At 36.7% G+C, this 26,466-nt stretch overlaps 1 protein-coding gene across 2 annotated transcripts in view; it reads left to right on the top strand.

The window, feature by feature from the left end:
• Positions 1-4,806: 4,806 nt before the first annotated feature.
• Positions 4,807-26,466, top strand: part of ZDHHC21 (zinc finger DHHC-type palmitoyltransferase 21) — a 58,325-nt gene continuing 36,665 nt past the window's right edge. The window contains exons 1-5 of one of the 2 annotated variants that reach the window (XM_063081169.1): positions 4,807-4,910; positions 7,558-7,664; positions 11,765-11,901; positions 17,550-17,748; positions 19,011-19,109. In XM_063081169.1, the coding sequence (XP_062937239.1) occupies positions 17,595-17,748; positions 19,011-19,109 (253 nt within the window). In that variant the 5' untranslated portion in view covers positions 4,807-4,910; positions 7,558-7,664; positions 11,765-11,901; positions 17,550-17,594. The remainder of the gene's footprint in view (positions 4,911-7,557; positions 7,665-11,764; positions 11,902-17,549; positions 17,749-19,010; positions 19,110-26,466) is intronic. The other variant, XM_063081170.1, reaches the window with a different exon arrangement.

The raw sequence follows: 26,466 nt of genomic DNA, 5'->3' as shown, positions 1-26,466 counted from the left end.
CAGGAGATTTTTGAATTATTTCTTTCTCTATCTGATCCTTAAACATACTATATTTGCTTTTCAAGATTCTGCACTTGCCCCTCTTCTTTTACTATATCCCCTTCCTTGATGACCTAACCCACTCTAATCATTTCAATTGTTCCTGCTGGTGGAGATCTTCTGAAGCCATATCACAGCCTTGAACTTGCTTCTCTAGGTCAGCCCTACCATCCCACTTTATTTATCTATCTCTGTGAAGTTTGTCTCTTTTTGCTAGTTTCTTTAGAATGAAATCTCTCAGTGAAAAATCTCACTTAATCTCTGTTCTTTATGTGAAGAGGTCAGTACCATCAAAATTGCCCTATTTTTTAAAATATGTTCTTTACATTTAATGAGAGAACTCTTTACTATCTTTCTAGACCCATTCTACTTCCCCACTGTCTTGGGACTTTCTTAATCCCATTTACTTAAATCAAGATGTTGTTTAAATAAACTCTATTAACAAAATTTTTCTTAAAAAACACTTTTTTTCCTCCTGCTTTTTACCTTGGTCCACATTTCTCCAAAGGATGAGGGATCAGGGTGATCTGCCTTAAGCATCATTTCTTTGTTGGAAGAGTCCCTGTGTGAACTTGCAAGCCTCATTACTGGGAATAGCAGCTACTCTGTTGTGACATTGACACAGAAAGGGAGATTCTTACCTGAACAACCTTGACTTCGAGCCCTGACGACGAGAACCTTTCATCACCAAATGCGCTGTTAAAGCATAATCAGTCAAGGACTGCCAGGAATAAGCCTATTGTCTGGCAAAATTAGCTTCATTGCTTTGCAGGGAAGGAGGGAGAAAGGAGGCATCTATTGTCTTTTGGGCTTCCATGGAAGGATTTTGAAGAGGGTGTAAAGGAAGCAGGGATCAGTTTTGGATTGGTTGTTTTAAGGTGGGATTAGGAAAAGAAGGAATTAACTAGGGTTTGGGGGCTGTCACAAAGGGAAGATGTTTGAGCAGTTGGGTATGTCTAGTAATAAATGAAAATAGGAAGTGGTCTGGGGTGTTGCTGGTAAGAAGGGGGTCATTTTTAACTGCTGCATGACCCTGGCAGAAACAGTGAACCCTGTCAACTTTGCAGCTGGCTTTATCTGTGTTTGCCTTCTCAGCCTGATTAGTGGCGGGGCTTCTTTTCTCTTTTCAGCCCAAACTGATTTTCACTCTTTCAGCATCGTGGACTCTCTACTCATCTGAACACTCACCAGCATACATTTCTCCAGTAGACCTTAATCATGTGTAAGAATCTCGGGTTCATCTTGATTTAACTTAATAGAAACTTCGAGAGCAAACATCAAGCAACCCTAAAAAGTCGAGGCAAAGCCACGTGACATCACTAAACAGGTTCCAATTTAGGATATTCAGAACCTTTCCAGATGCCCCACTATTCTGACTTTTGATAGTGCCACTGACTTCCCTAATGTAGTCTTTTCCAACTTGGAGAAGGTCATTACCCTTCTGTAAAACCTTGATGGTGCCTCATAGCATTGTTTTTGAGATTCACCATGGTTTGACTCTCTTCTGCCTTTCCATCCCCCTCTTTATCTTTCCATTATCCTGGACCAAATGAATCCTTGCACTCTCATGCCTCCATGTCTTTGCCCACATTTCCCCTATCCTGAAATTTCTTGCCCTCCTTTGTCCCAATCGAAATTCTATTCTCACTTGCCTAATGCAAGAACTTTTTTCCATGAAGCGACTCCTAAACCACCCTGTTGAAACTGCTCGTTTCTTCTGTAGCGCTCCCAGGGCACTTTGATTGTAGCTCTGTTTAGCATTGCTTTTGTTTTGTCTCCTAAGTATTTTAGAGTTTTCCATGGTATTAAAAAAAATGTTTATTGTACCCACTCTCTGCATCCTAGGGAAAGTTCTTAGCATGAACTTCATGACTTCATTGTCGTACTCTGGAGGTGTGAGAATGCAGGGCAGCTTGTGAAATTTTATATATAAATATATATGTACATGTTTATAGATATATATCTGTGTGTGCATGTGTGCGTGTGCGTGCACTTTGCCGGGGAGAGGGTACATAACTTGTAGTAGATTCTCAAAGAGATGCCAAAAGAGGGTAAGAACAACTTTTAGAATATTAGACTGTTGTAGAATGGGCACTCTGCCACTCAAACAGATGGGGGAGATGACTTTAAGCAACCAAGAAATCATGAATGTGCATCAAATGTGGGTGCTTAGGGCATGGTACCCAGCTGGGCAGGTGGAGAACGCCATCCACCCAAAGCTGCCAAGGGCTATTAGCCAGTACTGATTAAACTCTGGACTGCACTGACTTTTGGAAATTGCAGTAAAATCTAGTCCTCCCTCGTCACAGCACAGAAGCACAGTAGTTGGCTGAGTTTATCTACATAAAAGCCCTGACTGTGCCTTTCTTAGAAGCTAAATTGGCAGTGACAGCAATGCTACTTGTCCTTGTCCAGTTTTTCTATTCCCAGATGAATATTAGCTTGATTAATAATCATGTTTCAGTCCATCACAGGTCCCATGAAGTAGACTAGAATTCTGGAAGGAAAAAATAGTGTGTGACATGTACCTTCTTTCCACTCTTACAGTAAGTAGAAATGCCCTTCAAAAAGATTACCTAACGCCGGGTCTCTCCTAGTCCCTCATTGTGACACAGGTGTCTGAATATGTGGGTTGCAATACAAGTGTGTTTAATCAGTGCTTAGCATGAATGACAGAATTAGATGACTTGAACTTCAGTGTCAGAGACAGACAGGCCTTTGATGATACTTCCTAACTGCCCATGCTAAAAAGGTTCATGACTTGAGGCTGTTTTGCCTGCCACTTCTCTTCTTCCATGCCTTTCCTGGAAAATTCTCTGTGGAATTGATTTGGTGGATAAGAGGTTAACGCATTTAGAAAAAAGGCATTGAAAAATACATACAATTCCAATCGTCATGTGCATTCATGGGCCTGTCAACTAATTCTCACTTTGGCACTTATTGAGTTCATTTGACACAAATTATTCCCTCTCAAATACAGGGGTATTTGAAGAGAGCAAAACAATAAGCAGTTGGGGTAGTTGGATTTGAAACGTGAGAAGGGGGGAGTGATTCCATGTGTTTCCTCTTCCTTATCTGTGTTATTTCTTTCCTTTCAAACCAAGTTACAAAAATCCTACTACATCAAACGCATTATGAAAATCAAAGATAAGTCTTCCAAAACCAATTGCAACCAGGCTTTCAACCTAATGGAGCAGATTGTTGATTTGAAAGGTAATAAAACTTGCATGTAGTCAAATCGGTCCCTACGATTGGGCGCCTTTGGGGATGTGAGACAATATTCCTAGGTCAGTAATTCTAAAACTTGAGAATACATTACAATCACCTGGAAGGCTTGCTAGACCATGGATTGCTGGGCTCCACCTCCAAAGTTTCTAATACAGTAGATCTGGGGTGGGGGCTGGAGAACATGGATTTCTCACAAGTTCCCAGGTGATGCTGATGCTACTGGTTTTGTGAACCACACTTTGATAACCACGAATGTAAGTCTTTAAGGTCACAAGGTGTTTGCAAGTAGTTCAGACACCTGGGCATAACATGTTTTAAAATCCGTAGCAATACAAGGTAACATAAGGGGCCAAAACAAGCTACAGTGTGTGCTACGTAAGTGCAGTGGTGAGAGAGAACTCTGGGCTGGAAGGATTTTAGCTGGCTCCCAAATTTGGATAGGATTAGGATAATCAGAGAGGAAGATGGAGGGCATTCTAGGATGGGGAAATGAGCCAAGTTAGCTGGAGCTAAGACTGGGAGTTACGTAGGGACACTATTGTGGAGGGCTCTCAATTCCCTCTTATAAGGAGTACAGATTTTATGCCGCAGGTAATAGTTCTTCCATCCACACATTATCTCCTTCTGTGGCATGCAGACACAAAGATCTAGCTCCACATTACTGCAAGCAGTTTAACCTTCCCAAAGTACGATTCAGCAGGGGTGAGATGGGAGGGGTTTCAGCAGATCTCTGGAGATTGGTGAAGACAGCAAATTAGACCAGGAGGCAGATTATTTGCATTGTTGAGTCAATTTATTTTTCCTAGGTTGCAGGGATGAAAAAAGAGGCAACTTCTGGGGGTCATGTGAAAAACTTGTTTGGATGTGGATTTAGGTTGCTAACAGTAATAGAAAAAAAAAATCTTCGATGTTTGGAACATCCCAATAGAGGGTCTGAAGTGGCCAAGATCATGCATGCACTACAGTGCAGTGCTTTTCAATCTTTAAGTGCATCCGTAGGGATCACCTGGCGATCTTGTTAAAATACACACACTGATTCAGCAGGCCGGAGATCGTGCGTTTCTAACGAGATCCCAGAGGATGCTGACGCAGCAGACCTCACTTTGAAGCAAGGTACCGTGGGGCATCCAGAACGCGTTAGGGGAGGGAGGCCTGTTGGAAGGAAGGAGGATACAGGCCGTCCCCAAAGATAAGGCCCCTCTCCTGTCTCTCCGGAGGGAGGAACGGTGAGGATGTGGGGACAATGAGAAGGACGGCCGAGCAGAGCTGGGAAGGGGTGGTGGGGAGCGCGCGGGGGCCGAGGTGCGCCAGGTACGCCGGTTGCGGCGATGGCGGTGGCGGGGCATGCGGCTTGGGGGCCGCGGCGCGGTTCGGGTCTTTCGGCCCTCGGCGGCTTCCATCGCGGCTGCGGGGCGTGAGTGGAGACGGCGACGGCAGCAGCCGATCCTTGCGGCGCGGGCGCGCGGGCACGCGGACGCCCACTCGACCGGTCCTGGCATTCCCGCTCCCGGAAGCGGAAGGGGCGAGCGGCCCGGCCTGGGCGGCGGCAGCGGCGCGGCCGGAGAAGCAGGAGGAGGAGGAGGGGGAAGAGGCGCTGACGGTCGCGAGAGCAGCGGCGGCGAGAGGCGAGCCGGCCGGCGACGGTGAGTGTGTGCGGGCGCGGGGCAGAGCGAACCGCCTCCGCCGGGCCCCGCCCGCGGCTCCTCGGCGCCGGGCCGCCCCCTCCTGTCCCGGCGCCCTCCCGATGCCTCCCCGCCCCTGCCCCGCACCTGCTCCTCCCCCGCTCGGAACCCAGGGTTTCTTGGTGCCCTCCTCGCCACAGCCTTGGCCTTTCTCAGAGCATCTTCTGCCAGAGCTGCAGCCACCCGCCAAGTAGCTCTCCCGTCCCTGGTGGTGGGTGGATGCCTGCTCTAGTCGCGATGACTTGGAGTAGTTAAAAAAAACAAACAAAAAAGAATTTGTGCCTTGAGTTTCTCGCTGTAAACTACAGTTTCCTTCTGTGCACCCCTGGAGGCTGGGTTTCTCTGTGCTATTCCAGAGCCTTTCATTCATTTCCAGACCGCTGGTGCGAAGCTGCAGAGGACTAGCAGGAGGAGAAATAGTTTGTTTCCCTTTTGACCTTCTCCCTCCCCTCCCCGAGATTCCAAGGGTGGTTTCGAGAAAATGGTTTTTGGATGGCAGCAGTTTGCACTTGCTACTATTCACTGTAATGATAGGTCGCTGGATTTTAACTGGAGAGACCATTTAAGTTATGGTGTTTTTCAAGCTATATTTGGGTCACGTTTTAAGATCCCTTGTGACTCAGTGGAGGATGTCTGTACCTCCAGGGCTCAGAGGACCTAACCAATTATTACTTGAAAATATTGCAATATAGCAGTCCATAAAAGCACAAGAGGAAAAAAAAAAATCAAGGTCATTGTGGGAGGGTCGTAAATCATAGTGTAAAGTTACAGTCTAAAATAAAGATGACTAAGGATAATTAAGTGCAAGTTAAAAAGATGTGTCAAATGAGTCCCCGGCCTACTATGCTAATACGTGCACTTAAAAGAAATTCACTACCTTCCTTGTGGTTAAAAAAAAAAAATAATAATAATAATAGTTACCATTTGATGATTGCTTAGCATGTGCCATTCCTGGATTAAAAGTCTTTTGGTGTGATATCTCATTAAGCTTTTTCAACTCTTTAAATTTTATTTATTTTAGAGATTAAATTTAGGTACTCTATTTTGCCTTTTTTGGTTTTTGAAGAAGAGATGAGGTGAGAAATCAATTGGAAAGAAAGAACCAGATGAGATTTGGTTTTGCAGAAAGAAAAATTAGATTCTAGTCTCATTTCTGTCACTATCCAGTGGTGGGGTGATGGTCAGGTCAGTGACCCATGTTTTCTCATCTGTGAAACAAGGGAGTCAGATTAAATTCCTTAAGGCTTATTTTAGCTTTTCTATACTTATTTAGCAAATGCTGTGTTTGTAAATAATTTAAGACCCTTTGACATGTTGAAGATATATTTAAAACACTTATCTTACCAAGTATTAGTAAAATTATATCAAAATGTAAGTAAAAATATATGTAATGCCATAACTGTTTTGGTGTAGTACTATTCCACAATTCTTCATTTTGGATGTAAACAATCAGATTGTATTAGGTCCTTTCAAACTGTAGAGATTTCTAACATACTTTAGAAGCTATAGTTAGAATAAATGAAATAGAGCATAGTTTAAAGAAAATGATAAGAACTCTGTCACATTGTCTATCTCTGGGGTGCTTTGCTTAATAAAAGAAATTTAAGCATTTAAAAATATATTTTCATCAGCTTAGGTTAACAGGTAGGTTCTAAAACAAGAAGAAATAATCAGTGAATCATAAAATTTTTACTTATTTGCCCAGTGCCTGATTTCTTTAATTCATAGTGACTGATTCAGAACTTCTGGAAAAGCGCATGAATAAAAAAAATGCCATGGATTAGTGAAGAAACTGAGAAGTCTAGTAATGTTTCCATGGAGCTTTTTGCTTGAGTTGTAATTGAATGTGAGTCACTGAAAACTTTTTGAGCACAGGAGGCTACACAGTGGCAGCATCAGTACTCCCAGGCATAATAGGGAAGGCAGAGGAAAAGCTATTTTTATTGCCAGGGGGGTTTCTCCCTAAATTCAGTTTTACCTTTATATTAAGGAAAACAGACATTTTACTATATATTGCTTTAGTAAAACATTAGGGCTCAGATTCAACTTTTCAAATGTGCTAGATATAAAAGGCAATTTAGCATCTAATGGAAAAATCAGTACATAAATACTAATTATTAAACTTGAAAATGTTTGAAGTATTTTTGATCAATAAAAAAATAAATAAAAATTTGAAAGACAAGAATAAATGGGAAAACACTAGCCTTTTTTATTGTCAGAATAGTGATTTATTGATTAGGTATCCCTGATAAATTGAGGCAGCATAGTTTAAAAAGCACATTTTCACAGACATTTTGAAGCAACAGTGTGCTCACTGATAACTACCTGACCAAAAACACCTTAGTGTAATGGTAGTTAATTTACTCGTTTCCCTCTTTACATTTATCCTGGCAAAGCTATGGCATTCTCACAGTTTGTCTTCTGCCTTTCAGGCCTCCTTTTCTCCAGTGCTATTCCTGTCAATGTAGGTTAACCTTCTTCCTGGTGTCAAAAGCTGAATAGGTATCTGTTCTCCTCATCGATCTGTAGCACCTTCTACAAAAGGGCACATTAGGTAAAACTAGTAATTATCATTCACTGATTAATTTTCTCTTAATTCTGACTTAAGGTGCTCAAGTGTGATCTCAACCAGGCTACTGATTTTAAGCCTTTTATCTGTAATTATGGAATGAATGACTTTTCACCTACTGCCGAATTTTCAGCTTCAGCAAGCAGGTGAGGAGAGATTTTTCTTGTAGTGTTAGTGTTCTTAAGTCATGCCTGCTTTGGTAAAGCTTGGGGTGCCCAAATCTGTCTTGCTATAGTGGGTTCTGGAAGGTAAGTAGCTGGTTTTCTTTCCCTCTTGGAAGAACATGCCTGATTCACACCCAGGAAAAACTTGAGCCTCTTCGTTTCTGGCTTTTACTATACCTGAAGGTTTTTCCTTTTTCTGTTTTGGAGCAAAGGTTATCTTTTGCCACCTGTCCCTACCCCACATTTAATCTTGTCTTTTCTGTCCCTTTTCCCACATTCCTACCTCCCTAAATGAAAATTTTCATGTCGATATTTTGTACTGACTGAAACAATATTTGGTGGTCTTTAATTCATATCATCGCATACCTTCCAAGTTATTTCTACTTTTTGTTAGGAGATTCTGATGAAGTGTGTCTCTGTAGTGCAGTATTGTTAATAGAGGTATTTACATTTATTTTTCATTCATGAAACAGGTGTACAGAAGAGCAAGTTTATGTGAAAAGCAACAGCTTATGTTCAGTTTTGCCCAGAGTGTAGTGATTTAAAGACTCACTCTACAAATTGGATTCTTGAAGCCATTGGTGGTGCATGTATGTTATGCTTTGACACTTTGCCCATCCACATTTTTACAAAGTCTTTCTGGAGCACTCTTGATTCAGAATTGCCTGCTTTAATTATACATTCTTCATTAGCTTCTGAAGTCAAATACTGATTTTCTTCCATGCTTCATTCCTTAGCTCACCAGTCCTGCTTTCACTTGAAAGAAATTTAATTTAGGGGCTTTAATTGACTATTTTAGATCAAATCTCTAATTTTTGGTTTTCTGCTTGAAGACAGCAGGCCAGCATGTGGAAATACAGCTTCCCTACATACCTAGATGATACTAGCTGAAAGGCTGGGATGTCTGAGGTTTATCTCTGAGTAGCTCACAGACTATGATATTAGAGAAAGTAGATAGCTGGAGTGTGCATAAATTGTTTCACTACTTTTAATGATGGGGACCCAGAAATATTGTTTCATTCTGGAGTTTGTTAAGCCAGAAGTAAAACTCATCTTTAAGTTTCTCTTCTCTCCCTTCCCACACTCCCCTAAAAGTTATTATTTTGTAGGTGCTGCTGCTTTGTCAATTTCTCATTTAAGCATGACAAGGCCCTGTAAATTGATACTTTTATCCCCATTTTACAGATGGTCAAACTGAAGCTTGAAAAGAAACTGAAGCTTGAAAAGTGAATAGAGGCTGTGTCATAATTTGATCATTGCTCTCTCTTTTTAACATCTGTGCAAGATTAATTTTCTACTCTGTTGGTAATAAACTGAATACTTAATGTGATATTTTCAAAATTGAATTACCTCATCATTAATTATTAGAGGCAGCTGTAGCCTGATATTTTAGGTAGAATTATTTAAATATTATGCTTGACCAATTTTCAGAGTAGAATAAAATCAGAAGTCAGATAGCTTTATAAGTATGTTTAAAAGTATATAGCTGAAACTTTGTTTTATAAATTCATTTTTGACTGTAATTAATACGTTTTAAATTTTACATATTCCTCTAATATACTTGCCATTTTCTCTTGGCGCTGTGGAAAAAAAATTTTTGTGTGTGTTTAAAAACTTACCCTGTAAATTGTTGATTGTATTCTTTCAGACATAGCAATGCTAAAAATATTTAATGGCATTTTATAGTTCTGAAACTTTGGGATATTCTTTGTTATCCCAACACTTTTTGGATTTTTAAGCCTAGCATTACTTTTATACCCATAGATGAGATTTGATTCCACAGTGATGGTGGTGGTGTTGATCTAGCACTGAAATGTTAATCTCATTTCAGATGCTATGTCTGCAATATAGCTCTAATAACTGTAAATGTAAAGTAGGATTTTTCTTGATTTTAAGCCAGTGAATGACGGACATTTGACTCGTGGGTGATTGGCCTGTACAGTTATTAGCTAATAATGTTACTGACAGCAACTACTGTTTTGTTGAAACACTAGGAAGTGACCCTAGAGTCATAGTCTTAGCATCATTATTGACTTTGGCCATATTTCAAAACATTTTATTGAACCACATTTAATTATGTTTGGAATTTTTTCTGGAAGAAGAATTAGTTCATTCGCCATTGGAGTAGCAGTTCCTTAACTTTGTCATTTTATATTTGCCTCTGAGAAGCAAAGGTGCAGCCAAGGAGACTACTTTAAATTAATTTGAAAAGTTAGGGTAGAAACCAATTATATTTGACAATCTAAGAGTCATGGACCTTAGAAAAATTGGCCATGGAAGAAAATAGAGGGATTTTCCCCCCACTAAATTTATAATGCTAGTGACTTTGATGTATTTTTCACATCCTCAGTATGTGATAGCCTGCTGTGGCTGTGGTAAGCGGTATGCTTAACAAACTCTTAACTTGTCCTTTATTTCCTGTCTTGGAGAACGATACCATCCTTCACTTAGTCACTTAGCCAGATACTTAAGAGCCATCTCAGAATCTGTCCTTTGCTTCCAGTTGATCACTAAGTCCTATCTAGTAAGTTCTCTCCTGGATTTGCCCTTTTCCAGCATGCCTCCTCTCTTAAGTGTCACTTTTTCTCACACACACACACCCACACTGAATCCCCTTATAAATAAGTTACCATTTTGGGGGTGCTTACCATGTGTCTGCATCATTTCTCGCCTGGGTAACAGTAACCCTAGCTTGTTACATGTAGTCGGTTTCAGTGCTTCCAACCAAACTCAGCCTTCTCAAAATGTTGCTATTCTTGTCAACATGCCAATTTGATCATGATATTTTGGTGCCTACAATGCTTCAGTGATTTTTTAATGTGTTCAGGGTGAAATCCAAACTCATTGGCACGGTTTAACAGTGTTTTTCAAACTGCTGTCTACTGTGGGTCATGAAATCAGTTTAGTAGGTTGTGATCAGCATTATGTATTTTAATTAAAGTGAAATAGAATAAAATAGAATAGTAATATTAGAGTGTGTCATATGTGGTAAGGGTAAATATTTCACTAAACTTTTTTGGTTTTTCATATATTTCTGTGTGTACTAGTAATGTTGTAAAGCTTATTTCTTAGTGTTGGTTGTGGTCAGAAGGTTGGCATGTCTTACCTCATTCTTCCATACACAATTATTCTAGTCATTTCAGTTTACTTAGGTTTTTCTCTGCCTGTTTTATACCTTTGTTTATTCTGCTTCCTTGGTCTGAAGAGCCCCCATTCTTCATCTCGCTAATTCACAGGCTTTACTGTGTCTGGGAATCTTTTCCTGACGGTAACTTACTGTAAGAAATATATTTTGTAATGCAACTCCATACACATATAAATATTTGAATACCTGAAAAAAGTTCTATGAACTGATACCCTTACTATGTGAGATGCATTCTTGCCTCCTTGTCCCTTTATCTTAGCTTGTCTTACATAGTACTGATCTTGTCTGTTTACTAGTCCATCTCCATCGAGGCTCTTTTTCATCTATAGCCAGTGCCAAAGGATAGTGTGTAGTTAATAAATGTTGATTGAATTAATAAAATAGTGACTAGGTATATGTTATGTACAGCTCTTTATAGTATTATTATTTTTTTAAGCTTGAACTGTAGAAACTGACTTTTTTGGTTGATTCTCTTAATGGTTATAGGAAGATGAATCACTCTTTTTCTTAAAACATTTTAAACTAAAACTTCTTTTTAAAACTATTATCCATTTACTAATTGTGATTAGATACTTTTAGACTCACATCTTGATAGATATCACACTGTATTCTGTGACATTAATGATCTCAGAATCTATTGTTATTTTATGATTTGTGGTCAAGGAAGTTTGATGAAGCCCGAGTGCCGGACACATAATGCTTATTTGATTTTATGGAAATTGGGTGGTTTCAAAAGAGAAAACTTTGATGTATAATGGTAATCATATGTACATTCTGAGGGGATGGATGGGATATGAAAGCTCAGAATTAGGTGGAGTTGAATCATCTTTTCTTATTTCTGATTTTAAAACATTTGTAACTGGCATTTTCAGAGAATATTTAGCTGCTTACAATTTTTATCTTTGTGAGAGATCAATATTTGTTAAACCATTATTAGGTTCTCATGGAGAACTGCTATTGAAGAGAGATCCATTTGGTGGGATGTAATAATAATAAATAAAGAATGAATCAAGAGAAAACCTCTAAATGCAAGTACCAGAAAAATTACAACACATCTCAGTGAATTTGCAAGTGGTAAGTTTCCATTTGATTTTACATGGGAATATGTTTCTGAATTATGTGGCATAGTATCGCTGGAGTCTTATGTTTAGATGCACTTAGTTGTTCACTTGCAAATACTAGTTTATGTTCATTTAAAAATTTTCATATTAAATTTTAACTAAACATATTTTCTTATGTAAGACTTTTTCCATAGAGAAAAGAAATCTGTAAATAAAACGAGTTTCAGAAACATCTTTCTGAATTGTAAATCTTATTTGTCTTTACAGCTGATCCTTCTGCATTGCAGTTTATAAAATACTAATTTTAAAAGCATTTAATTTAAGGATAATGTATGGTGATAAAGATAAGCTTAAATCAAACATTTTGTTTGTAAGGTTGTTGGTGTCCCTCGGCTATCTCTGCTTTTCAGTTGGTCGAAAAGATTTTATTTTTTTTGTTTTTTCCATGATAGATTTTTTTTGATTATGCATATTCGTGGTGAAAAGATTTTAGAAGTACACAAGTTTATTGTTATACTTAGAAGAATGTGTAAATAAGTACATAAATTGTGAGAGTCTTTCTCTTCACTATTCTTTCCTCCCTCAGCCCAGTGATAACCACTGTTAATAGTTTGGTTGGTATGTTTTCTTCCAGACTTTCCAGTCTTTTTTTTATACATATGCAGAAATTACTTATAAATATATTTTTTCTAATAAAAAATGTTCTACAAATTATTCTATAACTTGCTTCCCACCCCAACATTTCATTTTGAAAAATTTCAAACAGAAGCATCGAAAGAATTTTATAGTGTAACATTTGAATACCCATCACTTAGATTCTGTAACTAATGTTTTACTGAACTTCATTACATATTCATTAATGTCTCTGTCTATCCATAAGTCCACTTTATTATTATTTTTGGATTCATTTCAAGGTAAATTGCTGACTTTCCCTACATACTTCGGTGTACATATCATTAACTAAAGTTGAATATTGGTTTACGGTTTATTTTTTTAAGGTAAATTTACATACCATGAAATGTACCAATCTTAAGTGTTCATTTGCTGAGTTTTGACAAATTCATGCACTCGTATAACTCAAACTCCATATCAAGATATAGATCTTTATTAGCACACAGGAAGTTTCCTTATGCCCCTTTGTAGTCTGTCTTTATTTCCTTATCCCTCCAGAAAAACCACTGTTAAGATCTCCCCCTCCCCACCAAAGATTTTGCCTGTGTAACTTGCTTTATTTACTCACCAGTGTGTTGTGGGCAGTCATATGCAAATCTAGATCTGCTTTTTTTTTGTTTTTTCCTTTTTAAAAAAATTGCAATAGCTTGGAAATAGTCTACACTATGGATGTATTATAATTCACTCATATTTGATCATTCCACTTTCTGTACATGAACATTCAGATTGTGTCATATTTTTGTGATTACAAAAAGTACTGCATCCTTGTGCCTCCTTGTATGCATGTATATATATACTTGTACACTCTCATGAGTATTTTTGTAGATATTACTAAAAATAAAACTGCTGGGTAAAGGGTTTTACATTTTGATAGATACTGCCAAATTGCTCTCTCAAAACGATTGTATCAGTTTACATGCACGCCAGAAGTGTATGATAGTGTCCTTTTCCTTATACCCTCTCAACATTGGATGTCATCTGTCTTTCTAAAAGATCAATCATTTTTTTTTCTTTCTGTGAATTGCCTCTTTATATATTTACTTGGTATGTCTCTTATTAGTCATGTGTCATAATATTTTTTTCCAGTGATGCTTCATCTTTTGACTTTGCTTTTGGTGTGCTTTGGGCTTCAGATATTTTAATTTTTATGTGGTCAAACATGGCTTATGGCTCTTGGTTGTGAAAGCTTTTTAAGATTATAAAACCATTTGCTGTTTTCTTTTGATAGTTTTGCTTTTTATTGAAATTTAGAAGAAAAAGAGAAATCACTGTGAACTAAGGTGCCAGGAAAAATTTCATATGGAGAATGAGTTTCAAACTGGCCTTGAAGTATGAACTGAATTTAAAATAGAGTAAGCAGAAGCAGAGGGGCGTTTCAGACAGAAGGAATGAGTGATGGAATATATTTTTCATATACAAGGAACAGTAGTAAGATCACTTTGGCTGAGGTAGAGAGTCATATGAAACTAAGTTTAGAGATAGACATTTGGCTAGATTTTTGTTAATTATTTTGGCTAATCTTTATGATTTTCCAAAATCTACATTCTGATGTTATAGTTTTCTGTCATATAGTATTTTTCTGTCATTTTCTTTTCATAATAACTTGAATATTCTTCCTGAGGAAAATATGTGATGAAATACAGTTGCATGGAAAGGCAAAAAAGGAGAGGTGGTATCCCATCAGAATAATTAGAACAGTGTAAATATTTACTCAGCCTCGTTTACTAGAGTTGAATTACAGTTTGTTTTTTAAAAGTTTGTGCTGTAGTAATTTACATCATTATGATGTTAGTCACTGCACTCAAGTATAGTCATCAGATAGCAATCTTAAAAAATGTTGAAGTACCCGTATATCTACTAGTTACATCAAAGTTTGAGTTGTGAGCTCACCATTTAATATACAAATTAGTATGTTGGAATCTTTAGCTAATGAAAGTATTTTACAAATGCCGCCCTTAAGACCAAGTAGCAGCATTGGGTTCAGTTCTGTTGCTCAGGATGTGTAATAGTTTCTGTTCAGCCATAAGCCACACCTCCTGGTAGGTATTAACTGAGTGACATGATCCTGCAACTCTACCAGTTACGCGTTTGTGATTATCATCTGATTTGGAGCTCTTGGAAGACTTCACTGTTTGCTTCCAAGGATTATGTGGCACTAATTTTTACTAATCAGGTATTTTTAAAAAGTATTCAATATCTTATTTGTTTATAGTTTTATTTCTTTATCCTATGCTCACTTTTCCTTGGGGTTGCTTGTTCTTTTAGAGCTTGTCATCTATTTATGTTTACATCCAGGAAAAATGTATACATTTTTTAACTATACTTTTCACTATGTAGTATTTTCTGTTTTGAGGGATCTCTTCTAGTGATAAGAAAAATTTTTTACTCTCTGGTAGAGGAGAGTAAAAATAGAGTTCAAAAATGAATGAGTATTTGATAATTTTGCCACTTGTTTTGCTGGCTTGTGTGCTGTTCTAAGTTAATAAATTTAGAAATAAGTAGTGAAATTACTCTGTACTATATAATTATTGGAGTTCATGTTCTGTTTTTTAGTCCTGAATAGAACTGAAACATTAGAAAAAAGAAAGGTACATGAATTTAATAATATTGACATGTTGAGAGAGAGAGTCTTCTGTCCTTTCTTTTAGCACTTGGTGGTTGGCAAGACTGTAAAAAATTAACATTCCTTTGACTCTTTCTCTTTTTAGCTGTGTAGATTGCTTACCATTTGTATTTGAGCTTCTTTAGTGTTAAAAATAACGATACTTACCAAATTAAATAGCATGCTTTATCCTCTCTGACTTTCCTCACTTTAATAATATTGATCTCTTCATTTTCTAATTATACTTTTTTTTAAAGTCCTGGGAACTATTCCTATCTTAGAATTTGTGCAAAAGTACTAACTTGGACCATTTCTGATGTAAACCGTTTGGGTGGTATTGCATTTGAGTTCTTGTCTTTTTTGCTGCCGCCGCAATATTTGCAGGTTCTAGGGACGAGAGGGTGGGGGTATTCCTTTAAAATTAAGTATTCTTTAATCTTTTTTTCTCTTTGTTTTGGTAGCTTTGTAGCTTTGAAGATCATTGGCAAGGCCTCTAGGGGATGGTACCCCGAGGCTCTTCAACTGATGATAAATTATTCTTAGAATGAAGTAGTCTGGGATATAAGCTGAAAATCTGCAGTTATTCTTGATTCTTTCCTCTGTAACTTCTAATATCTAATCCATCAGTAAGACTCACTCATTTGATTGTGTTTCTTCAATTAGTTCCTTCTTCAAAAGTAATTTTGGCTTTTATTTTCTCTTAGTCTAACTGATTTGTCTTTAATTTTATCCTCCACTCCAGAGCTTCAATAATTTATTTAAAGTATGAATCTACCATTTTAACCCCCTTCTTCAATAGCTTTCCAATGCTTAGGAATGAAATCTTAGTATTCTAACATGGCATCTTTATGTCCTTCATGATATAGCCCCATATTTCTCACCACTCACTCTCCACAGAAGACTTTATAATTTGTGATGGCGGTCTGTAATACTTCCCACAATTTTTGCTCTGTACACCACCTACTCTTCCTTCTGTTTGCAGTATCATTGCCGCTTTTCTTTGCATTTACTCATCTTTTAAGACTGAACTTAGGTTTCACCTCTTACAGGAAGTTGTGCTTTTGAACCCTGATTTAATAGTTCTCATCTTCTGTGTCCTTACATCTTGACCACAGATGTGGAACTTACCGTATTATATAAAACCTTTTTTATGACTCTTTTTCCCACTAGACTGTTAGTTCCTTTAAGCAAAGACCATGTCTTCTTCATTGTATCTACAGAGTGTAGCAAGTGATTGGTATTTAGTAGAGGATCAATTAATATTTGTTGAACTAAGTTCAACTTACTGTGGTAACATTGAAATCTTAGTGAAGTTCCATGTGTCAGTGGTTCCTAGATACCAGTCAGCTGTATCAGATACCTGGAGATCATTTTAAAACATTTTCTTGGTTTTTGAGCTTTATGATTCAATAGATCTGGAATGGGGTTTGGGAATATGTATTTTTAAAAAGTGCCCCAGTTGATTCTGGTTTGCTTACAAGTTTGAGAACCATTGTCCCAATTTATAATTACACCATTATATTTTATGTAAAAGGTACTCCCTAGATGTTATATAGTAATTTATTATTTAAGCTTTATATCTACTGAAGTAGGGATATATTTTGAGCCACTTTTTCAGTATTATACGTATAGGAGTATCTTAATTCTTTAAATATCTCATGGGTTATCTATTGGTGGATTGTTGACACTCAACTGAAAAAAGGCCCCATTTAAACAAGTCTTCTTGAATTGATAGTAATGAGATTACGCAGGTGTCATTCCATGAATTTTAATATTTTTAGCAATTTGTAATTTTTCAAAATAATTTTTAAAATATTTTATTGTTAGACTAAAGTACACAACTCTTAAGTGTACAGCTCAGTGAGTGTTTACATATGTACATACCCATGAAGTACCACCCCAGTCAAGATATAGAATATTTCTGTCCCCTCAGAGGTTCTCTCATGTCCCTTTCCAGATTATACCTACCCCTCTCACCACAAGATAACCACTCTTTTGACTTGTGTGACCATCAGTTATTCTTATGATTACAGCTACTAAAAACTTTTGTATACATCTTTTGTTGGACATGTGCACTCATTGCTCTTGGGTTTACACATGGAGTTAAGGAAAAACTTGTGTTTTAACTTCAGTAGATAATGCCAATGTACATACCCTTGATAGCAATTCATAATGAACAATTAAAATTAAATTATTTGAAGCTTGTGGTGAAATTTGAATATCCTGAAATTTCTCTTTATTTTCTAAAAGGTTTATTATGGAAAAAAAAACAAATATAAAAAGAAAACTCAATATATGTCATTTTATAGTTGCTAGAAATGCAGTTTTGTTTTAGTTAAATAATTTTTCCTATGTAAGTAATTTTATTCTTCTTTCCCTTTCCTTAGGATCATCTTTTTTTTGTGGTTGGCAGGCAATTGTAGGATTGCAAAATGGGTCTGCGGATTCATTTTGTTGTTGACCCACATGGTTGGTGCTGCATGGGTTTGATTGTCTTTGTCTGGTTATACAATATTGTTATAATTCCCAAAATTGTCCTCTTTCCTCACTATGAAGAAGGACATATTCCAGGCATATTAATAATAAGTAAGTTTCTAAATCTTTGTTTTTTTGTATAATTAAAGGTTTTTCTCATTGTGAATGTTTTTGGAGGATAGTGCCACCATGATAACCTTTCTTTTAATATTTTTAATATTTTAGTAGTGCTATTATTTACTAAATTATGGAAGTTTTTAAAAATGCCCTTTATATATATATTTGCAGTTAGATAAAAGTAATATCTCCATATTTATTTAACTTTGCAAAATGTATAAAGACCATTTTGTTAAAAAAAACTTACATGGTAGTGATCATTTGCGTGTCTGTGTGTATTCTTAATGTTTCTATTTTGTACTTAATTGCAAATGTGGAAGTTTTAAGAATGGAGATGGTATACATTACTAGGAAATGAGAATTTCATGATACTAAAATTATTGATTATGAAGTTGAGTATGATAACACTTTGAACTTCTAGATAATTATTTTCTGCTATAGCCTATTGGTGATGGCTTGCTTATGATTAAAAGAATCAGATAGAAATGATATATTTTACAGGTACATGACATTTACAGTTTTCATGTGTATTAACTCATTTGACCTCACAAGAGCTATGAGAAATATAATCTCTGTTATGCAAATATTATCAATACTATGCAGTCAGTCCTGGAGTCAGTGCTCAAACTGTTTACTTTTTCATGTACAGAGTGTTGTTTTTTATTACCCCCGGCAAAATGCCTATATTCTTATTAATTTAAAATATAGAATTATGGTGACTTAGCCTATTTTCCTTTACTGTTTTTTTTTTCTGTTTATTAATTTTAAAATGCAAAATTTTCTCATTCTTTGTTCTCAAATTAAGTATCTTAAGATCGATCAAAATGGGCAATTGAACATCACTAATTCAGAGTAATTTTGAAGGTAGCTAGTTAGAGTTAATGAAAAAATTTAATTGTATAATATTTTTTAAAATGCTGTTTTTATCCTTTCAAATATAAAACAGGTAGTAATTAAAAAAGAGCCTTTTCATTTATAACATTATTGATAGGGAATTACTGTTAATAAACAGTCTCATTTATAACAAGTTTTTAGTTGTTATCATGCAAAATAATATTTAAAATTAGTACATTTAAGATAATCCTCTTGGCAATATTGTTTGGTGAGTGAAATAGTCATTTAATTTTTCCGTCTTATCTTTTGAAAATTATCCTAATGGTGTTAAATAAAATAAACATTTTAAACATATGCTTGTTGATCAAATGTTTTGAAGGATTAAGTGACTAATTTGTTTATTTAATTTATTTATTTTAAAGTATTCTATGGTATTTCCATATTCTGTCTGGTTGCCTTGGTGAGGGCCTCAATAACCGATCCAGGAAGACTCCCTGAAAACCCTAAGATCCCACATGGAGGTATGTTACTCTTCGGATTTATCATTTTGCTGATGCCGGAATTATTCTTTATCAATGTATTTCATTGCCTTTAATATATATTAGTTATTTATGTCATGTAACACCACTTGCAAGTCTTAGCTCACATGTTTCCTTTCTAGGCTTCTCTATTTAAAATTGCAAATCACTTCCTCCTCTCTCACAGCCCTCCACTCCCTGGCTCTTCTTTTCAGTTGACTCCTTAATTTGTTTGTGTCCCTCCTCCCATTCTAGAGTTATAAAAGCTCTGTGAGGGTGTAAAGTTTTGTTTTGCTCTCTTCATTTGTTCAGTGCCACAATCTGAGTGTCCAGAAGAGTCTCTGTCACTTAGATGCTTATCGCATGATATCTAATTATCTGAGAAATATTTTTATTTAAGAAAGGATCTTCTTGATGCTGCCACTTACCTCATGATATTGTAAATATGAGAATAATACTTTAGAGTAAGTATTTGTACTGGTACAGACAGTATTTGCCATGTATTTCTCCAAGTTCTAACAATTAACGAAAAATTTGAAAACCTTTTATTCTAGTGTTTGTTGAAGGTGATTTTTGATCATCCTATTGCTTAGCAACAGTTCAGATCACAAAAATGAATTCAAAATGTTGATTATTTCATTACATACCAGATATATAGCACAACCTGATTTATCTCCTTTCCTATCTGAGTCTCACTTTTTGATTATTTGTAGTATAAGCTTTGAGAACTCTCTACACTTTCTGCTAGTAAGAAATTTTTATGTCTATGTAGTACATTACAGAACTGGAGTACTTTTTATAGTAATTTAGTGGCTTCCAAACTTGCTACACCTTAGAATCACCTGGAGAGCTTTTAAAAATCTTAGTGTGTGGGTCACACCCATATTAAATAAATCAGAATGTCTAGGGGTAGAAGCCAAGTATTAGTATTTTTGGAAAATCCCAGGTGATTCCATTGTGTAGCAAAGTTTGGGAACCAATGCTGTAATTCCTCATGAAATTAGATTAAGTGACAAGTCACTTAAAGAGACTGCCTTAAGTCCTGATTATTGTTTTTTGAAACCCGTCATTTAGGGGCTTACTTGGCTTTGTAAATTTAGAGGTTAGATTGTAATATACTGATATTTATGTAGCTGTAGAAGTTTCTGAGCATATATTGAATATTTAGTTTTTATTAACTTACAGAAACAGCGCAGTAATTTAGCTCTGTGTGTGTGTGTGTGTGTGTGTGTGTGTGTGTGTGTGTGTGTGTGTGTGTGTTGTGGAGTGGTTGGGAAGATGGCACTTGGCCATCTGTATAGAATCTCTCTTCTTTCCAACTGGCCTAGCCAGAAGCTCTCTACAAGATTGTGTACATGCGTTATCTACTTCAACTCTGAATTCTGATGACCCAGAAAATCAAAGGAGGAGGCTTTTTCTAACTTAAGACCCATTTCTGATGAGCTCTTTAGTATGCAGTGGTCAAACACGGAAATGCCTATTCTCCAAACACTGCAAATCAATGAAAGGGGCTAGGTAGGAACTATTTCATAATGAACATCTTACACGTTATCTAGAGGGAACAGCCACTACTCAGTGAGTTACAGTGACATAGTCATGCAATTAGATTGTCTGGTCTTAAAATTTTTAAAGAAAAAACAAGGAATTCCAATTTTTATGAGAAATTTCATGATTTTTAATAAATGTTGCAACTAATTCAAAATTTAAAAAACATTGTGGATACCAAACATTATATCTGTGCATCTAATTGAGTCTATAGGTAACCACTGTATTACCTTTAGCGTCTCGGTGACTTTTTGGATATCTTTATTATATCTTGTCTCAGTTGACATTCGGCCCAGTTTTCTTCACTGTGTTCAGGATATTTTTCTTTTAACCAATTGGAAAAAAATACATTTATTTATCATATTTTAATGTTTTCAGAGCCTTTTGGTATCTCATATCATATGATCGTTATGGTAATTGTATGAGGTAGGTAGGCTGAGTAGTCAGGAGCATAGATTGTCTCTCCTAGATTACACAGCTAGTTGTTGTAGAGCTGGTGTGAGACCCAGGTCCTTGTCTCTATCATATTTCTACCGTGGACCTACATACAGATTAATAATTTTAGCTCTTTATTCACCTTTGCTATGATTTGGGGGAAAATTGAAGTCATCATGTACTTTTTGGTGCTGGCTACCTGATTCTTTTGTAAATGTGGTTTTAACTTAGTAAAAAAAAATACAGAATTTTAATAGTGAAAAATAATATAGCGTAACTAAAGAGTTGAACCTATAAAATAGTGACATTTATTCAGGAATGTTTGAAGGTTGAGCAATTTCATATAATGGAATTCTTCTGAAAAGGAAACCTAAAGCCCTAATACTTTCATGATTTTACGTACTTTTTATTGCGTTACTCTGAAATATTTTACATGCCTTTCTGTTTTTTTTTTTTTTAAACAGAGTAACGTTAGCATATATGTGACCCACTAGATACAAAGCAATGTGAATATAAGAGAATGTTCCATTTATATTATTTGAATTATTCATATACATATTTGAAATAAATATAAAATAAGAGTCACTTAGAAATATTACTTTTTGGCACTTTCACATTTTATAAAATGATTTTATTCATGCTGTTAACTTTTTTAAAAACTGATTTATTGAGTATAATTTATATGGCGTATCATTCACTCATTTAAAATGTACAGTTTGGTGGTGTTTAGTATATTCACAGAGTTGTGCAACCATCACCACAATCTTTAGAACATTTTCATTGTCAAGCTGTTACCTTGCATGTTAGACTTCAGTGTTTTTGTCATCACTATAGCCACTTTTTGACATGGCGTTACAGAGCAAAATCTTCCTTCTAAATTAAAAAAATAAATAGCACGTTTTGGTGTTATACCTTGAAATTTTACCCAAAGCGATAAGGATTCACGTGTTCTTAATGATCAGGGCCATGTATTTACTCATAGTTATTTTTTTCCTCCCTCCCTCTTACATTGCTTTTTAAAGGTGATCTGTAAAGAGACTTATTGACATTTACTTCCTACATTGACAACTGATTCTGTCAGGGAACTTCTATTAGGACTCAAGCCTTATATTAATTTTGGTGGTTTCAAGTAATATTTTTCTCCTCAAAACATTACATTATAGTAATTGAGAGAGGGACCATTAAAGTGTGAGTCTTTTAAAAGACTCAAATAGAGGGTGATTTCTTCTTTTCTGAGAGACAAAAAAAACCCCAAAACCAAATATTGCTTTATATTAATTCAAGCATTTGTAGCATTAATAAATCCAGGTTAAACAATGTGATGCTATTTACTCACATTAAATAGCCTCAATCATTTATGGAGTGTGCCTTTATTTCTTTGTTTTGTTTTATGTTTTGATTTTTCTCTCCATTAAAAAAATGTGTCCATGTTAGCTTTTAATTTTCCTGTAGCTGCCATTAATTATCAATTGGATTCTCTCTCCCATAGGCTTTTATTTTATGTTATTAGATGGCTAATATAAAAATCTTGTAGGTAATCATTAGACATCAGAATGTATCAGTCACCAAGATCCTATTGGACATGAGTAAACACTGAAGAAGGAAAGGGATAATAAGACTAAGAAATGCTTTGTAGATATATAGGGTAGGTTAAGATGGATGGATTTATTTCCTTGCTGCACAAGGCAGAAACATATTTTAGGTAATATTTTAATTAAATTTCTAGATTTTTACCGTAGTAATTTTTTTATTTGTTCTTTAAACACATAAGGGTGTGTGTGCTTGTGCATGTGTGTGAAACTGCGTTTTTGTAGGTATTTCTTATTTTAGATACTTATGTAATGTTTTTGATTTAGCCAAAGGAATGGTTCAAGCTCTTTCTCTAAAAAATTTATGGTCCAGACCAGAGATGGGCAAACTATTCTTTAATGTAAAGGCCTGATAGTACTTTTATCATTATGGGCCACATGGTCTCTGTCACAATTCGTTAACTCAGCCATTGTAGCACAAAAGCAGCCATAGTATGTAAATAAATGGGCATAGAAAACAAACATTGTTTATGGACACTGAAATTTGAATCTCATATGATTTTTACATGTCGCAAGTTGTTATTAGAAAACAGATGGTGGACTGTATTTGCCTGCAGACTGTAGTTTGCCAATCCCTGATCTAGACTACCTGATTTTAGGCTTTCTCTGACTCTAACCAAATGCTCTCTTCTTTTCTGAGGATACAACATTTTAGGTATGAAATAAAGAATTTGTTCTCTGGAATATTACATGCTGGTGTGTTAGTCCGTTTCTGTTGCTTATAACAAAACACACAGAACTGGGCATTTTGTAAAGAAAACAAAATTTATTGCTTATGGTTTCAGAGACTATGAAGTCCAGAATCCAGGGAACACATCTGGTGAAGGTCTTGGTGGTGGCAACAGTGATGGCAGAGTATCTATCACATTGCAAAAATGGTGGAGCAGAGAGCACAAGAGAGAAAGACAGACTCTCTTCTGTCTTCTTTTAAAGCCCTCACAACCATGCCCCTGACCACCATTTTTAATCCATTCACTATTACATGGTCCTACAGTCTAATCACCCCAAGTCTCCATCTTTCAATTACCGTAATAGGATTTCCCACCCTCCTAACAGTCACAGTGAGGACCAAGTTTCTAATACGTAAAACTTGAGGGACACAGTGCAAGCTTCAGTGAGTTTTGGGGGGGACATAATTCGGTCCACTGCATGATCTCCCAGAAATTATCAATAACTATCTTTATGTTTTAAGGAATGGATTTACAAAGTGTTAATGTTGCCTTTTAATGAAAATTGGCTCCTTGTGGATAGTCTTCTTCCTGTCTGCATTCCTTGAAATGTGCAAATTCAAAGTTTTAACATTGGGATGTTTGGGAGCATTGAGCTAAGTGGGGAAAAAATGATATGCTTGTGACATTGTAATATGCTACATATATTTTTAAAATTTATTTATTAATATTATTACATTATTACATTCTGAGGTGTTGTTGTGAAGCAGTTGGGAGGGAGGGGGAAGAGGGGAAGGGGGAGGGAAATGTGGGTAGAGGGGGAAGGGTGGGGTTGTGGTCAAGTCCCATGGCACCCCCATCATTCTGGCAGGGGAGACCAGGGGGCTTCCAGTGGAGGCTCCGTTGTTGCTGGGTTGGATGCAGATGTCAGGGGGTGTGGCTGAACAGTCTCCCAGGCTGGGAGAAACTGGGATGTTTCCTGAGGTGGCTTGGGGGTCATCGCTGGGCTTGGTGCAGACTTTGCGGGGGCGAGGCTGAGGCCCTCTGCCCCCCACCACCACGGCGTAGGAGCCCAGGGCACTTCCTATGGTGGCTCGGTGGTCATCACTGGGTTGGTTGCAGGTATTGCTGGAGCATTGCTGAGGCCCACAGCCATCCCCCCTCTCTGGCTTGGGAGCCCAGGGGGCTTGCTGTCATTCTAGGTTTTATAGGTGTTCTTTGGTGGTGTTAGACCTTTACTAGTTAATATCAAACTTTTTCTCTGATCTGTGGGTATTTTGTTTTTTCTTTCAGTTCTGTGTTGGATTATTTGCTGTTCCCACCACTTAAACTCTGCACTGAAACTAATTTGTTGTCCTTTGGTTACTTCTAAAATGGAGGAACTTTCTGTGGGGACCAGCACTTGAGCCCTTTAGTTGAGCTAAATTGCTTCACTGCTGCTGATTCCCTGGGGAAGGCTTTTTGTGCTGCTCAGGTTTTAATGGTTACCTTGTATGTACTTCCTGGTCTTGTGAGTTCCAGTATACCTGGGTTGTTGTGGAAACTCTGGTCTGGTCCTGAGTTTTTTCAGCAAACTGCACCCCCTGCAGTTCCATATTCCGGACCAGTATCCACTGAGTGGTCCTGTGCTAATTGGGAGGCAGATCAGCTGTCCATGCTGTACCCCAGTGTTCCCCTGGTGGGCCCGTCTCCCCCACTCCCTGCACTCCAAACACTTCCCATGGGATGGGCCATGTGCTGGTCCCTTGCGATGACTCACCGGCCTCTTAGTGGATCCTTTTTTTCAGTAGTGTGTTGCCCCTTGCTCCTTTGTGGGTCCACGGTAACCTTGTTAGTAGTCTTGCTGTCCTGGGGGCTACCACGGCCCTCTTCTCCCCTGCTGCCTCCAAGCAACTTCATCCGAAGGGCATAGCTGTCTGTGGCTTTTGCCGGCTCCTGCTCCATGCTCTCAGCAGCTCCAGCCTGGAAGCAGCCAGGGCTTGAAATGGTATGAGGGATCCTGGCTTTCTCTCATTGTGGCTTCTCCTTCCTTCATGAACTCCATAGGTCTCTCCTCTTCCCCTGAGCTCTAGTGGCCCCAGCTTGGCTGTTGTTGCTTTTTAATAGTTGTAGATTGGTTGATTTGTGGGAGAGAGTGATGCTGGGGACCTTCTATTCCGCTATATTTACTGGGAGCCCGTAATATGCTACATATTAAATGAGTTTCCATTTCACTTACAGGTAAATAATACTGGTTTAACTGTATCTAAATTAAGTATTAATATTGTTGCTGTCTCATGTGGTATGTTTTCATTAAATAAGAACTGTATGAAGTGAGAGAAGATTTTCTTTGAAATTTCTTTTGAAGTGTAAAAGACAATTTCTCAACTTTATATTATTGGAACAGACAATTAATTTGATATAGGTTTTATTCATAGTTTATTGGTTTCTTCAGTGACATCTATAGCAGAATGTTTCCCCAGCACTTTACTGTATAAAATTCCCGTATATTGATGTTATTCCTGGCCATTAAACAAAAATAATGGAATTCAAATAGAGAATCTTTTTAGAAAATTGAACATTACCTACTATTATCTTCTTTTATTTAGAATATATTTTATTTTAAACTTTTTGTACTTCAACCATTTGCTGTATGCTAGGGTCACACTCTGTATATACTAATATTCACTTTGATCATGTGGGTTAGGTTTATTTCACTATGCTCATACTTTTAATGAGATTATGGGGTAGTTGAAACATAAGTGATGAAAAATTTAAGAATTTTGTAAAAGTAAAATTGCATTTCAACAAATATTAAAAAGATACATTTTGTGTAATGAAGCATTTGTCTTGTCTTAGAAGATGACTCTCCCACAGTTTTCATGGATCTGATTAGAACAATTTATAAGGAAAACAAATGCCTTTACTCTTTACTTATGCAAACTTTATGTTTTTAACACAGAGCTTAATTGTGTACTCTTTCACTACAGGCTAGAGGGAATTGCTACTTGGTGGCAGACAGGATTTTGTGAAGAACTCTTTTATTCCCTTCAAATAGTAATCTTCTTGTAACCTTCCTCACTACTGAAACAATTCTGATACCTCCTAAATGCATCTGACCTCCTCCAACCTGCTTCCATACAC

The sequence above is a fragment of the Cynocephalus volans genome, chromosome 16 (genome assembly GCF_027409185.1).
Source record: "Cynocephalus volans isolate mCynVol1 chromosome 16, mCynVol1.pri, whole genome shotgun sequence".
In the NCBI taxonomy this organism is placed as follows: domain Eukaryota; kingdom Metazoa; phylum Chordata; class Mammalia; order Dermoptera; family Cynocephalidae; genus Cynocephalus; species Cynocephalus volans.
This window is presented reverse-complemented; position numbering and strand designations above follow the sequence as displayed.